Source organism: Mesoplodon bidens, assembly GCF_964165515.1.
Source record: "Mesoplodon bidens genome assembly, chromosome: 16".
Lineage (NCBI taxonomy): Eukaryota > Metazoa > Chordata > Mammalia > Artiodactyla > Ziphiidae > Mesoplodon > Mesoplodon bidens.
The window spans coordinates 15,268,651-15,284,731 of NC_138173.1; the positions used below are offsets into that span (position 1 = coordinate 15,268,651).

The 16,081-nt window shown below is 44.1% G+C and overlaps 1 protein-coding gene across 5 annotated transcripts in view; it reads left to right on the top strand.

The window, feature by feature from the left end:
• Nucleotides 1-16,081, top strand: part of SULF1 (sulfatase 1) — a gene marked incomplete at its 3' end in the record, with an annotated part of 165,086 nt that overhangs the window by 132,322 nt on the left and 16,683 nt on the right. For all 5 annotated transcript variants that reach the window (XM_081214304.1, XM_081214302.1, XM_081214303.1 and 2 more), the window contains 5 exons: nucleotides 10,554-10,770; nucleotides 13,252-13,504; nucleotides 15,022-15,118; nucleotides 15,544-15,638; nucleotides 15,949-16,014. In XM_081214304.1, the coding sequence (XP_081070430.1) occupies nucleotides 10,554-10,770; nucleotides 13,252-13,504; nucleotides 15,022-15,118; nucleotides 15,544-15,638; nucleotides 15,949-16,014 (728 nt within the window). The remainder of the gene's footprint in view (nucleotides 1-10,553; nucleotides 10,771-13,251; nucleotides 13,505-15,021; nucleotides 15,119-15,543; nucleotides 15,639-15,948; nucleotides 16,015-16,081) is intronic.

A 16,081-nucleotide genomic window follows, 5' to 3' on the forward strand; every position in this document is an offset into this window, starting at 1 on the left:
CTTTTGCTTTTTTATCTGGCTCCACTTTGAAGATTATCTTTTTAGTTACAATATCACTGACTTTTAGAAGAAAAGAAAAAAAGTCCAGAATAATGAGATTGTTCAGGAACAAGGTGACAGCTAAGGCTAGAGCTAATTTGCTTGGGTTTCCTTCCCCTGACATGGGTTTCACACATGGCTTGTGCCCTGCTTCTCTTCCTCTAACCAAAGTGAACTGCCTTCCTTCAAAGGCAGCACCATCTTGTTTTTGGTTTGACCCTCCATGTGGTGTAGAGGAAAAATCAGCACCATTAGCCCAATTCCCTTCACTCCTAATCCCCAAAGAAACAGGGCACCGCCCCTCACCAGACCCCCGTGCCTGGTCACTGAAGGATGCTTTGGGGTCAACGTGGATGTAGGAAGTGGAGTAAATAGGAAAGAAGAATGTGAAATTCAAAGGTTTGGGTTAGAATATTGACATCCACTACCTTTCGGTTGTGTGTCCTTGGACAAAAAGCTTAATTTCTCCTGAGTCTTGGGTTTTCTAGCTCAAGAAAGAAACTTGATCTCTGTCTTTGGAGGAGGAAGTGATATCATATATGTAAAGCGCTAGATGATCTGTAAAGCATGTGCAAGTCTTGGATGTTGGGTGTTACTATTGTTCCAGGCCATCTTACCTGTTGTTTTCATTCCTATGAAGCCAACAGGCAGTTAAAATGGGCCAGGATCCCAGACAGTTGGCCTCACTTCTCTACCACATGAACAAAACAACCAGCAGGGACTAATTAAGACAGCAGGGACATATGTGTTGGCATTACTTCCATGTTCCTGAATTAATACGAGGCTGAATGTGAATTCCCACCACCCTCTCAGCTGGCGTTGCACCCCCAAGCGTATTTATGTACACACTACACACACATACACACACACACACATGCACACATGTATGCACACATGCACCCACTCATGTACAAACTCAACTTCTGTCTGAAGACTTTGGCTCAACAGAGAACATAGATCAGTGATGCTCAGTTCTGTCTGCACATTAGAATCACCTGGGGAGCTTTCGCAAATACTGATGTACAGCCTCGCTGCAGACCAGTCAGATGAACATGTTTGCAGATGAGGCCAAGGCATCTGTATTTTTTAACAAAGTTACAAACCACAGACCTGGAATCTGAGAATGTCAAAGTTGGAAGGAGGCTTAGAAATCTTCTAGTCGAATGATATTCTTTTCCTAATAAGGAAATTTAGATCCAGAAAACTTAAGCCACAAACCCAGTGTCAAAACCTGCATCTCTTCACTTCGTGTTCAATCTTTTCTTCCCCAGAACCTGCTGCCTCTGCAAACATATGACAGTAGATTTTTCTCTTTGAAATTGTAAATGGCATTTGCTACCCTGAAGCCCTCACAGCATCTTGGGTAGCAGTTCTCAACCATGACCTCACATTAGAATCACTTAGGTGGCTTTGGAAATGCCCACGTTCGAATCCCAACCCAGACACATTAAATCAGAATCTCTGAGGATGGGACCCAGGTGGCAGTGGGTTTTTTTTTCAAGCTCTTGGGTGATTCCTATGAGCAGGCAAGATAGAGAACCATTCATTTTGGGTGAGCATGATTGGGTTTGTTTTTCCTCTTCCAGGTACAGATATTGACTCCTTAAATAGGAGTTACATAAATGAGAAATCCCTGGGCATTCCATTTTGAAGTACATCTTATACATTCTCTGTCATTTAAGGGGAAAAAGCAACTTGTTTTCTTTTTACAAAGCAAATGTCATGTCCTTTTGTAAAGTTGTTGAATTCCAGCATCTTTGTAATTTAGTTTGCCTTTCTACTCTTGTATCAGTACAAAATAAAAAATCTGTTGAAATTCTAAAAGGACCCCAGCATCAAGCAAAGGAAATGAGAATGTAGCATGTTGAGTGTAAGCTGGTTTAGCTCCAGGATCTATGTCGTCATCCCGAAATTATCCCTCTGACCAGAGATCCCTGAGACCCGTTATGACCAGCGACAGAGCAGGAATAAAAAGACATTTGCCAGTAAGTTCTGGCTAGAATTGTTAGTGTGCCAGAAATGGGCTGCCTGTTTCTAGAAACCCACTGATCCCTAGTTAAGATCACAGGATGGCTTGTAACCATCCACGGACCCACCTCCCCCTGCCCTGGCTCTCCTGGTTCCAGAGAAGCTGGCCAGAAAGATTGAGCCCCCAGCGCCTTGCTCTGGCTGAACCCTCATTTGCACAGGAGCCCAGTGTGGAAGGCAAGCCTCCTCCTCTCTTCAGCCTGCACTGAAGGATGAGTCTGAACAGTTGGGCATCTACCTAGATGCTTGGCTTCTTTGCATTTTTCAAAATACAAATTGCAGGGTTAAACATCAGACCGTATTTAATAATGTTCCAAACAAGTCAGAAACAGACAAACGTTAAGGACAGACACTTTCTCCATCAACTACGTAATGTGGCCCCACCTTATTTAATTTTTACTCTCATTTCCCAGTACGCCCGCCCTGTCTCGTAAACGTAACATTCTCACCTGCATGTAGGTTGTCACCTCTGTCTTCCCAAGTGCCGTTCCCTCAACCGAGGCCCACCTGCAGCCTCACACTCTGCCCCAAACCACTCTCCTTTCGTATCGGTGTCCTCATCCATTGGGATTGCATCCTGGGTCCACTGCTGGCTTGGTATGTGACCGTGGGCAAGTTGCTTAACCTAACTCTGCCTCGGTTTCTTCATCTGTAAAATGGGCGTAATAATAGTACCTGCCTCCGGGAGTTACTGTAAAGATTATAGGAGTTAAATATATCAAGCAGCTGCAGTAGTCCTTGGCACACAGCAAGCACTCAGCAAATACTAGCTATTGATGGTTAGCCAAGGTCAGTTCATCAGTTTTACTTTCCCTCATTTGCAAGAACCATACTTCTTCCAGCATTCCAACACTGACTTTTACAAATGGTTATTGACATTAAACTCTATAAGAGGAAACATTTTCTCTCTCGTCTGCTTTTCCCTCTGCCCTTTCCCCTCCCCAGTCCCATCTTACCCCATCTCAGAGAAAGCAGGAGATAAATCTCCTCAGCACAAGCAGCTTTATTTCATATTTGTGAGAAAGTTTGACAATAGCTTGAGTTAGTAGCAATTTGAACAAGGATGCTTATGTGGTCTTATATTCCCCAGTGTTGAGATGAAAGTTCTTTTTTTTTTTTTTTTTTTTGCGGTACGCGGGCCTCTCACTGTTGTGGCCTCTCCCGTTGCGGAGCACAGGCTCCGGATGTGCAGGCCCAGCGGCCATGGCTCACGGGCCCAGCCGCTCCGCGGCATATGGGATCCTCCCAGACCGGGGCACGAACCCGTATCCCCTGCATCGGCAGGCGGACTCTCAACCACTGCGCCACCAGGGAGGCCCAAAAGTTCTTTTTTTAATGGAAGCATAATTGACATATAACATTATATTAGTTTCAGGTGTACAACTTAATGATTCGATACTTGCATATATTGTGACGTGATTGCCACACTAAATCTAGTTACCATCCATCACCGCACAGTTAAAATTTTTTTTATGTTTTTTTTATTGTGGTAAAAGTCACATAATATAAAACATACTGTCTTAACCATATTTAACTGTACAGTTCAGTGGCACTAAGTACATTCACATTGTTATGCAACTCTCACCATCATCCATCTCCCGAATTTTTCACCTTCCTAAACTGAAACGCTGTCCCCATTAAATACTAACTCCCCATTCCCCCTCCTCACCCCACCCTGCCCCTGGCATCTACCAATGTACTTTCTGACTCTGAATTTGACTATTCTAGGTACCTCGTATAAGTGGAATAAACAGTATTTGTCTGCACCTAATGTATATTGGAATGCATTTTTTAAAATTTATTTTATTTATTTTTGGCTGTGTTGGGTCTTCGTTGCTGCGCGCGGGCTTTCTCTAGTTGTGGAGAGCTGGAGCTACTCTTTGTTGCGGTGCGCAGGTTTCTCATTGCAGTGGCTTCTCTTGTTGCAGAGCACGGGCTCTAGGCGCGCGGGCTTCAGTAGTTATGGCACACGGGCTCAGTAGTTGTGGCTCGCGGGCTCTAGAGCGCAGGCACAGTAGTTGTGGCGCACAGGCCTAGTTGCTCCACGGCATGTGGGATCTTCCCAGACCAGGGCTCGAACCCGTGTCCCCTGCATTGGCAGGGGGATTCTTAACCACTATGCCACCAGGGAAGTCCCTGGAATGCATTTTTAAGGTTAACTTAATATATGTCCTGCAAACAGATGGTACCTTCTTTTTTCTTCCCCCTGTGCTATACAGTAGGCCCTCACCAGCCATCTACTTCATACATAGTAGCGTACATAGGTCAATCCCAAATATTTTTCCTTGTGATGAGGACTTGTAAGATTTATTCTCTTAGCAACTTTTAAATGTGCAATAGAGTGTTATGAACTGTAGTCACCATGCTGTATATTACACTCCTGGAGACTTATTTATTTTATTACTGGAAATTTGTACCTTTTGACCCCTTCACCCATTTTGCCCACCCTCATCTTAGATGAAAATTCTAAACACGTGTCCACATGCAGGTAACTGCTTTCCATGATGTTGGCACTGGCTTAAAGGATAATCAGGTTATCAGAAAATTACTGTATTGTGGTTGCATCTCAGAGAATATGATTTGACCCGAATTAGGACCAAATCCATGTAGTAAGACGTATAATAATTGAAAACTAATGTGCGTGTGTGCATGTGTGTAAAATTAAGCTTTCATTGCAGCGTATCTTCGAACAAGTTGTAGCCAAAATTTGTTTCTTCCTCATGAAAATGGGTATAAGTAGGTCTAAATAAGAATACAGGACATTCTTAATCGATCTGAGAAATATATACAGTTCAAAAGGTAGAAACTATAATGATCCTCTAGTGGTCACTTCAGGAAAGGGAAGTAACCAAACTTCTATCGCCATCTCATACTATGCTGAGCATTTTACATGGAACATTTTACACCTGAAAACTCTTCCAAAAAACAGATATTCTGCCCGTTGTAAATATGAGTTTCAGACAGGAAAGTAACTTGACCGAAGTCGCACAGTTAGGAGGGTGACAAGTCGCGTTCAAACCAAGATCTGTGTGATTCAAAGCTCGCAGTCTCCCCACTAAATACTAATTACTATATTTAAGACAGTTTACAGCCAGGGAACAGTAACTTGCCCAAGGACTGGGTAGCCTTATTAAGGGTCAATTATAATAGCTCTGCTCTGGATTCATGTAGTGCATCTTTCCCTCAGAACTCTGAAAACACTCAGCAGTTTATTCTCATGACATATCCTTAAAGCCAGGAGGAGCAAGTATTATTTTACCAGATGTGGAATCTGGAAGAACAAAGAGATTCTGCAGTTTGCTCAAGGCCATAGAGTTAGCAGCAAAGGAAAATTAAAATTGAGGTCTTCAGATCCCTAACCCAATACTTACCTCCATTAAAAATGGCTACCTTGGGCTTCCCTGGTGGCGCAGTGGTTGAGAGTCTGCCTGCCGATGCAGGGGACGCAGGTTCATGCTCCGGTCTGGGAAGATCCCACATGCCGCGGAGCAGCTGGGCCCGTGAGCCATGGCCCCTGAGCCTGCGCGTCTGGAGCCTGTGCTCCGCAACAGGAGAGGCCACAGCAGTGAGAGGCCCCTGTACGAAAAAAAAAAAAAAGGCAACCTCTCATCAAGTTTACATTAGATCAAATTCTTTAAATAATAAACTGTGTGTAACAATAATAATAATAGCAGCTACCTTTGTTGATTGCCTGCCATGTGCTAGGTTCTTCCTATGTGTTCTCTCTAGTGCTCATGACCCTGCAGAAACTTAGATTGTGTAGCTGAGTTGCCCCAGGCCCCATAGCAATGTGATAAAGCTGATATTCAAATCCAGGCTTTTCTGGCTTGAAAGTCCAGACTTTTCCACTAAGCCACATCAATATGGGTATGAAATGCCCCTCCCAAGTCCCAGGCAGAATATAGGTGATATTCCCTACTGCAAAACCCTACTCCAATAAATGAATTATGGTAGCACTTCAGGTTATTGTGAACATTAAATGAATACATCTTTACATAAAGCACTCTACACCAGTACCTTATATCGAGTAAGAGTTTAATAGGTGATGATAATGTGACATTTCTCATTAGGTTGGATTCCACCCAAAGAGCTGCACACATGATTCCTTGAACCAAAATAGCCAACCTTCTCTTCTTCATCAGGTGTGATTTACCTTAAGTTACATATAATCCATCAAAAACACTAAGGCATAATTATTAAACGGAGTGATTCGGTGCTGAGCTAACTTCAGGGAACGATTCAGGCGTAAGAGACTTGGTCCTTGCCCTTCATCCCAAGTTTCAGCGTAGTTGGAAAGGCTAAAATGAAATAATAATAACTTTGGGATTATTGAAATAGTTTTGTCAAGAGCCTCGCCCACAGTAGATGTACAGAAATATTTGCGGAATAAATGTGCACTAAATTATCAGCACAGACTCATACATCAGAGAGGCAGGAGGAGGATTGAGATGGTGTCCCAGAGATCAGAAAAGGAATTTGCAGGAGTGAGTGGAGAAGATGGACAAAACTGGATCTGACCATTAACTGATTTACCGATAAAGTCCAAAAACATAGATGAAAGCGAGGCCGTGTGCCATCTGCATTTCGGGAGGGCGCTGACTTAACGAAGCTCATTTCTGAGGCTGATTCCACGTCGCATTAGCCTCGCCTGAGCTCAGGCTCTCATCTGACTCTGGCAACTCTTCTGCAATGCAAAGTCATCTCATTATTTGGAGCCTGTAAATGGCTTGCAGCGTGTTTCAGAGCAATTCTTTTAAGAGTTCTCTTTCTCCGCCTCCCTCTATAAACTCTCTAAGTAAGATGACCGTTTAGTTGCCTCTATTTCCAGGTTTGATTGCTTAGCCATAAAAACTGTCATAATATCGGACACTAAGATGACTGTGGCCAGTGTGTGGTAATTACATTTCATTAAAATTCCTAGTATGCTTGCCGGTGAGAAGGTTTTCAAAGCCTCTAGATAATTACTGTATCTAATAGGGTCTATGACTTGTTCAGAGAGTCCGTGGTACAGAAAATAATTGGCTTTCTTGTCAGTGGCTCCTGTTTTATACAAGAATGTGTGCAGGTATATGTATGTATGTGGTGTTTGTGGGTATATGTGTGTGTGCGTGTGTGTACATGTGCATGCATATATGTATGTCTATTTGAGTTTGTATGATACATCATCCATGCCAAGGACCATGCCAGACCTTACGTGTGGTTAAATGCAACTCTTCAGGAAAGAAACACACTTTCTCTTCATCTCTATCCCATAGGAAATCAACAAGGAATTTGGCTAATGGGAAAATGCAGGTTGTAATCCAAATAGGCTAAGTCACTAAAAATTTTGCCTATATTTTTGTGTTCTACAGGAATCTACTTGTCCCTTCAGCTCTTACAGGGCAAAAAAAGAAAAAGAAAAATTTTAATGCATTGTGGTTATAAAACTAAGGAAGGTTTTCAGTGTAGTTGTGTGCTTTAAAAATTAGTATGTGTGGGCTTCCCTGGTGGCGCAGTGGTTGAGAGTCCGCCTGCCGATGCAGGGGACACGGGTTCGTGCCCCGATCCAGGAAGATCCCCCATGCCGCAGAGTGGCTGGGCCCGTGAGCCATGGCTGCTGGGCCTGTGCGTCCGGAGCCTGTGCTCCGCAACGGGAGAGGCCACAACAGTGACAGGCCCGTGTACTGCAAAAAAAAAAAAAAAAAAAATTAGTATGTGTACTAAAGTTGATATAAGTTGGAACACAAAAAGACATAAGACCCTCATTTTTCAAGAATAAAGTTAACCACATTTTTTTGTCTAATAGAAAATAGAGCACTTCTTAAGCTTCTGCTTGGCTGTGAATTGTGAATCCACCGATGCCTTCTTTTGCTACTACAGACATTAAGTAGTCAACTCTTGGTTTTTGAATGCTTGAGGTAGCATTTCAAGAGGATGGATATGTCTTAAACCATTTGGATTTAAGACAGATATAGATACTCAAGTACCACTGATTCCCAAACTTTTTGGAGCTATGCAATGTGATTTAGTTTAGCAACACTTTTCACAAGCAAGACTTCTAAATGACATTTAATTATTTCTTCATGGAGTTGTACATGAGTCTCAGAGAACTTTTTTGAGAATTTCATGGCACCTCCTCAAGCTAATTGGACATATCTAGGAGTGCTGTGAACCCAGGCCTGGAAATCACTGGTCTCCATGTTAAAAAACTGCATGGAACCAGCTACATGCAGTTTTCAGCTAAGAGTGTATGAAGACTAAGCCTGTCACTTGTCAACTAGCTGTTACAGTTAGAGTTAGGGTTAGGGTTAGGAGAGGGAAGCACATAGTCCTGTCAGTGTAGATGAGCTGAAAGTGTCCATCTTTTCAACTGGAGTCATTTTCTCACCTGGTTCCAACAGTACATTTCGAGACACAAATTTCTTTTCACAGTCACACTCAACAATACACATCCCTCTCAAAGACTCATCCATCTGAGCTCCTTAGACCTGAATATATCCCTTCTGCCCTCCTTGTGGGATCGAGCTGCAAAGAAGTCCAGTAACCAGCTATGAATCTAAAGCAATGGTTTGTAACCCAGCTGCACATTAGAATCACCAGGGGAGCTTTGGAAAAATCCCAGTGTCCAACCAAGTGTGAGAACCACTGATCAGATGTAACTCCCTCATGCCTTATCAATTTGAATTCACATTTTGGGGTCTTTTTTTTTTTTTTTTTAGTTAAATCATCCCTAATTTAGTTAGTCCTTAGATTACTCTTGTCTTCTTATCATTTCATGGCTTTGTAGATAGGTAGTCAGTGGCCTTCTCTTTTGAGCTCCTGCTTCTCTGGATGGAGATGTGAACATTCAAAACATTCTGGCCAAGCCACTAAAGAAGGTTGTAACCTGGTGTATCTTGAAGTAATTTAATTCACTAGCATGAAGAGTGTATAGAGGTTAAAGTGAAATTATAGTACAAGTTCTGTATGCTGGGGATTTGGGAACTCTGTGGTAGAAGCACAAAGGCAGCTGTGATAATTCAGCACCTACTGAAGGCATATGACTCTGTTAAGAGAAAACAAACTGTGACTCAGCATCGTGGTCCATCGTGAAGGGCTGTATACTGTTTTGTACACAAGTGTCATTTTTCTACTAGCCAAGCCATCTGGGACCCTTGGCCAAACTTTGCCTTGCATTAGGACACTTCGAAATCAAGATGTTCCCCAATGATACAGGTACAACAAGGGGATATATGAGGTCATTTTACATGGTGCCTGAAAGAACATCTTTTATCGAACATGGGGCTGGCCAAAACGTTCGTTCGGGTTTTTCCATACGATGTTACAGAAAAACCCAAACTTCTTGGCCAACCCAACAATTTTTCATTTACCTTAATATATATTTGAAAATACATAACTGGCACAACAAACGCATAATGTTACCGGTATTATTGCTTTGGCCACAGTTTAGAAATGTGTCTGTTTAAAGAAAAGAAGTATCAATAAAAACTGTACACAGGTGACACTCATACAGGGAAGGGAAAAAAAAGACACAAGTTTGATAATATTACACTGTAGCATGTTGTAACAAACACGAGCAACTTAAAATAAAAGTCATTGTTCTTCCTATTTGCCAGATTAGCATTTTAGGGAGGGAGAAAGGGGAAAATGAAAAGTAAAAGGAAGGTTATTAGATCTTTAAGTCAGTTATAGAGGGTCACATGAAATAACCCCCAGGCAAAGCGCTGTTATTGCAGCCAGGTTTGATACTCACAAAACAGGGTGGAGGGCACTGAGACCCGATCCTGGGGCATACTCAACCGGAATTCAGCCTGCAAGCTCTGTGGCTGTCTTGAGAGAAAGCTCGAACTAGAAAACCCAGGCCCAGATCCTCACGCATGTCTCCGAGGAGGTGAGCCTTTGCCTCTTTAAGGAGCAGCTTGTTCTGCTGGCTGTGCGCTGTTTGTAGAAGGATAAGAAAAAGCACAGAGAAAGCCTGGCACATCTGCTAATGTCTGGGCTGTGTGAACTTTGCCTTGCCCCGTGATGGACTCAGATTAAACTCGTCTCTGTCTTCCTCACGTGCCACTCTTCCCGGGCTCGCATTAGAAAATTCAAGGACAGAGAACAAAGCAGCCACGTTTGTTTTTCCAGAAAAAGAAGGGTCTGGTGAAAACAGCCCTGACAGCTGTGCTCTGTGGCTTGGTGAGTTAAGTAAGGGCTTTTACGTGTTTCATTCAAGACTCTGTTTAGTCTGGATGCCGAGGATTTATATATCAATTTTTGGCTCTGGTGTCATTGAGGTAGCTCTGATTTCCCGTGATTTTGTGGTCATCTGCATTTGCCTGCAGTGAAGGAAATACCTAAGAGAACAGGAGTCAACGTCTTCCAGGGTCACTTAAAAGCTGGCCTTTTGTCCTTGGCTCTTTTTCATGGGGTCGCCAGGGTTCTAAAAACAAAAGCAGCAGGCCTTAATCAGGAACACCTGACTGGGGATGGGTAACTTGCTGTCACGTTGGCTTTTGCAGAAGTGGCGGTGTGTCGAGGACGCGTCTGGCAAGCTTCGGATTCACAAGTGCAAGGGCTCCGGGGACCTGCTTGCTGCCCGGCACAGCACGAGGCCCCTCTTCTCTCGCAGCTTCCACGACAAGGACAAAGAGTGCAATTGCGGAGATGCCGGTTATCGGGCCAGCAGAAGCCAGAGAAAGAGTCAGAGGCAGTACCTAAGGAACCAGGGGACCACGAGTAAGCCATTCGCTGTCACCCCCTCAGTGGCAGGCCAAGGCCTTTGGGAATCGATGTTACGGAGACAAAAACGTCTTGATCCATCTACATGTTAGATATTATCAGTGCACGGGTTTGGGGCTAAAAGCAAATAATAGTTCTGTTTACAATATGAAAGCTGAGGTCATTTGAAATTTTGCTTTGTGAATATTAAGCTTAGGATGAAAATATATACAGCAAAAGCAGCAGATACAAGCCATATGCACACTTAAAAAAGAAAGAAGGGCCTCCCTGGTGGCGCAGCAGTTGAGAGTCCGCCTGCCGATGCAGGGCACACGGGTTCGTGCCCCGGTCCGGGAAGATCCCACATGCCGTGGAGCGGCTGGGCCCCTGAGCCATGGCCGCTGAGCCTGTGCGTCCGGAGCCTGTGTTCCGCAACGGGAGAGGCCACAGCAGTGAGAGGCCCGCGTACCACAAGAAAAAAAAAAGAAAGAAAATAAAAATCCGAGGTTTCAGTGCTTGTGCATTTAACTAATAGGAGAAGCATAAATGCTTTTGTAAACGGCATATCTGTTTTAGGATGATATATGTTTCTAATTCCTCTTATTGACTGGCAGGGTCAAACTAGCCGAATTCAGCATGAGAAGCACTGCCTAGCATCTTTATAAAAACTCTTCTCAGGCAGCTATCAGATTCTTATGAAGCGGCACCTTCCATAAAAGAGTGAGAGTCTAGTGCCATCTAGTGGCTTAATGTGAAAAGTGACTTATTTCTATGATAACGCCTTTCTGAACTGGTTTTGGAAAGCAGGATACATTAAATTCAATTCTATGCCCAAAACCAGGGAATCAAATCATTCACTAGAGCGCAGTGGAAGCTCTTAGAACAGGCTTTTGTACCCTGGCCTTCACAGATGAACTTTATAGGATCATGAGCCTCTAGCATCTTATCCAAAATTTTAAGTATATTCTATGTGTATAGATGCACATGTTTCTGGATGTCCGTAACTTTCAACAAAATATTAAAGGAATCAATAACCCCAGAGGCTGAAAATCATTGACTTTGGAGATTTTCCTCCTGAGAGAAAATGCCAGGTTTAATAATTCACACAAAGATTTCAAATGGGAAAATTACAAGGGACAGGACCCCTGACCCTCTCCCTTAACAGAAGCCATCTCCAGGGTCCAGCCTGGAGGTGGGGGAAGCCTCTTTTCTCTCAAGAAGTTCAGTGGTCGCTCCCCAGGCACTGACCATAAAACACACTGATTTTTCCGTGTGGAGCACAAGCTCAAGAAGTCTGGGGCCACGTTTTCAAGCCACGTGGAGTATTGTGTATTCGAGAATGGGAGTGGATGCTCTTCTTTTGCGTAATGATGGAATTCGTGAGCACTCTCAGTGATCCAATGCACAGGGACGTTTCCTCTGAGAGCAGCATCCTGCAGAGAACGAAATGATTCTGACCTCACAGCCAATGTGCTCCCTTTCTTCCTACTTTAGCAGCGGGCTGGACACATAAGGCCACTGAGTGGCCCCCCCGGCCCCCCCGCAGAGCCTGAGTGCATCTGATCAGCGGGGGAGCAGTGTGTGCATGTTAAAGCTCTTATCTAGCCCACAACGAGCCTTGACAGTGGTTTCTGGTGACCAGAAAGCACACTCATCTCCCTCTGGCATTACCGTCCATCTGCCAGGCATTTAGTCGGTTGCCTGATGAAAGCTTTTGCAAAATTTAATTGTTCTTAGAGCAATCTTCTATTATTTGTGCAAATAGAAGGTGTCTGGAGCGTTCACCTTTTTGAGAAAGTAGCCCAGTGTCATGGGAAGACTGTAATCTTTAGAATCTGATAAGTTGCAGTCTGAGATCCCACAACTATTGGCTGCGTCACCTGGCAAAAGTATGTAACGTTCAAAGCTTTGGTTTTCTCATCGTAATATAAAGATGATAACAAATTCATGAGCCTGTTTTGACAACCTGATAGATATTTTAATGTGAGTTTTTATTGTCATAATTCCTGTCTTTCATGATTGTGCATTAGAGATAAGGACGACGGGAATGATACATAGCAAAAGCTCATTTTAGTCATTACTATTATTAATAGTTTTATTATTAAAAGCTAATTATAGGCATTACTCTTACTAATCGTTTTCTCCAGACTGCCTTGTAGTTCACTCTGAGAACTTGACGTAGAAGTTCACAGCCTGCCCTGAGGGGAAAGGGTCTTAGAGATCACCTAGATCTATCCCCTCACTTGAGGGATGAAAGGCCTGAGACCCAGAGGAACACACCATCCAGCACACTGCTCTGCACTTGCAAAGCCAGGACCGTAGCCTGCCTCTCCCAGTGTGAATTCCCATGGGCCGGCCACTGCACCATGATGTGCCCCTCAGCGATGCAGTGTGTGCTGCTTGCCCCTTCCCAAAATGCTCACCAAGCCTGGCAATCATTTTCTTCCCTCCTAAACTACGCCTGGCCATCCGTGTTAACCTGTCTTCCCTTATTTCCAGAGTACAAGCCCAGATTTGTCCATACCCGGCAGACACGCTCCTTGTCCGTAGAATTTGAAGGCGAAATATATGACATAAACCTGGAAGAAGAAGAACTGCAAGTCCTGCGACCACGAAACATTGCCAAGCGTCATGATGAAGGTCACCAGGGGCCCAGAGGCCGCCAGGCCACCAGCGGCGGTGATGGGGACGCGATGCTGGCCGACAGCGGCAATGCCGTGGGCCTGCCCGCCACTGTCCGAGTGACGCACAAGTAGGAAGGCTTTGTGTTCGCGGGGGTTGAGTTCAATGTCATCCTTCCATATCATACGATTTTGCCCCTTTACAAAAAGCGGTATCACTCAGCACTACGGTGTTCCTAGAGCTGGCCGACGTGATACATACCTGGGGGTTAAAGAAGCAACAAGGAGTCCAAACAGTCATAGATTTGGACGTTTGCTTTGGGTCAGTTTCACGTGAAGGCGGATCAGCTGGGCATTTAGCCAGAGTGATACTGCCCCATCTTGACTCAGCAGGAGTGGAGTTCTGCCCTGAAGCAGTTACCTTTGTGGAGTCTAGAAAACACATGGAAAACATGACCGGGGCTGGAAAGGCTCTCGGTGCTGCCTGGGCACTGCGGCTCAGAGCAGTTACAGTGTTAGGCTCTCAGAAATGAAACACAGCCCAAGGGAGGGAGGACTCTGGGTCCCGGAGAAGCTTCCAGAAAGATGGCGTGGGTTGAGGATGGATGTGAGATGCAGAAACACCTGACCTCTCCAGATCCCAGAGAGTCACGGAGATGGGGAGGGAGGTGATTCCCCTCGGCTTTGACCGCCTACCCTGGTTCTCCAGTTCCTTCCAAAATCTGTGTGCTCGCTTGATAGAGAAATCTTTTCTTTCTGAATTTATTAGCAAGATCTTTGTTTTCTCTTTCATGTCATCACTTTAGGGAGGTGGGGTGCTGTGAGCCCTGCCAGGATGTTTAGCTCTGGGACGGGTGTCCTGGTGCCTGCAGTGGTTATGGTTAGATGCTAAAAGATATAGACTCGGGTTTGTTTCTCATTCAGTGTTGATTTGCTCCCCCATCCCACCTGCTGTCCATCCCTGGGGCTGCTTCTTTGCTTCAAACTTCATGGGACACCTCAGGCGGGCTCTTTGGAACAAAATGAGTGGGATGAATAACCACCTTCTATCTCTGTATTTCTTCACATCAACCATTTCCATTACAACTGTGAGAACATTTTTTTTCCTGCAGTATTTGGTGAGGCTTTCAAAAATGGAGTTTTTTTTGGGGGGGGTGATATTTGTTCATGGGGACGTGAATATGGAATGTTGCCTTGACCTTCGTGGTGACGTCTCTCTGATACCATCCTCTGTCCTCACCAGTAGCCAGGAAACATTGCCACGTATCCTTGTCTGTAGCTCCAGGTAACTGCTTGCATCCAAATTAAGCAGTTAGAGCAGCAGTCCCCAACGTTTTTGGCACCAGGAACCGGTTTCATGGAAGACAGTTTTTCTACATGGGCGGGGAGGGAGCAGGGGATGGTCTAGGCGGTACTACGAGCCATGGGAAGAGATGGGGAGAGGCAGATGAAGCTTCACTCGCTTGCCCGCCGTGCACCTCCTGCTGTGCCACCCAGATCCTAACAGGCCGCGGACCACTACCAGTCCATGGCCTGGGGGTTGGGGACCTCCGGTATAGAGGATAATGAAGCTCCCTTGGCTATTTTTAATGCTTTTTAATATTAGAATAGAAACCTATTTCTGATGTCGTGTGCTTGGGTTTTGCAGATGCTTTATTCTTCCAAATGATACAATCCATTGTGAGAGGGAACTTTATCAGTCAGCCAGAGCCTGGAAGGACCACAAGGCATACATTGATAAAGAGGTGAGTCATGGCCATGTAATTGGAAGGTATATTCCCAAAGCACACTCCACTTGCCAGCCCTGCTGTGTACACTCATCTTTTTTATAATTATGTGAAGAATAGAAGAACAAGCTGCTTCTGCTTCTGCAGTGATACAGTGATAGCCCTGACTGAAAACAAAATAGAAGGTGAAAAAAGCATGACCTCTTGAAATCTCTGTGAGCAAAATGATTCAATTATAGAAGAGCCAGCTGTTACTGTTTATTATAACACATTGGTTGGAATATAGAGGTAGACATATTCTATGCCCGGCTTGTTTCCAAATTAATTATCACCTCAGATGAATAGCTGTAATTGTGGAACACAGAAAATAGGGTGGAAGGAAAGATGCTCTGTATAGAAAATTTTGATCTTAAAATGCCACTGTCGACATGCGTGTTTTCCAGATTGAGGCTTTGCAAGATAAAATTAAGAATTTAAGAGAGGTGAGAGGACATCTAAAGAGAAGGAAACCTGAGGAGTGTGGCTGCAATAAACAGAGGTGTGTGTGTGTCCATCCGTGGTCTCATTTTCACACAAGCTGCAGTGACGCACACTAGGCTTGTTTCTCTCTTTTACCAATAGAAAGCTTAATACATTGATATCATATATTGTAATGATCTAAACCATTTATGTCAAATGACACATGTCATAAACCTAAGCAGAAGCTTTAAAAAAAAGTCCCATTAACTTAAGATTGTTACATACAACAAAATAACTGCCTACCTTGTATTTTGCTTCCATTTTATAAATCAACTGTTCGATCAAATGCACGATTATGAAGACTCACTTTTCAACCTTCTTGCCCGCAGCTATTACAACAAAGAGAAAGGTGTGAAAAAGCAAGAGAAATTAAAGAGCCACCTTCACCCATTCAAGTAAGTAACTGTTTGCCACATTTGCTGGAAGTGAAGGACTTTTTGCGGGGCCTTTCTGAAAGGCTGC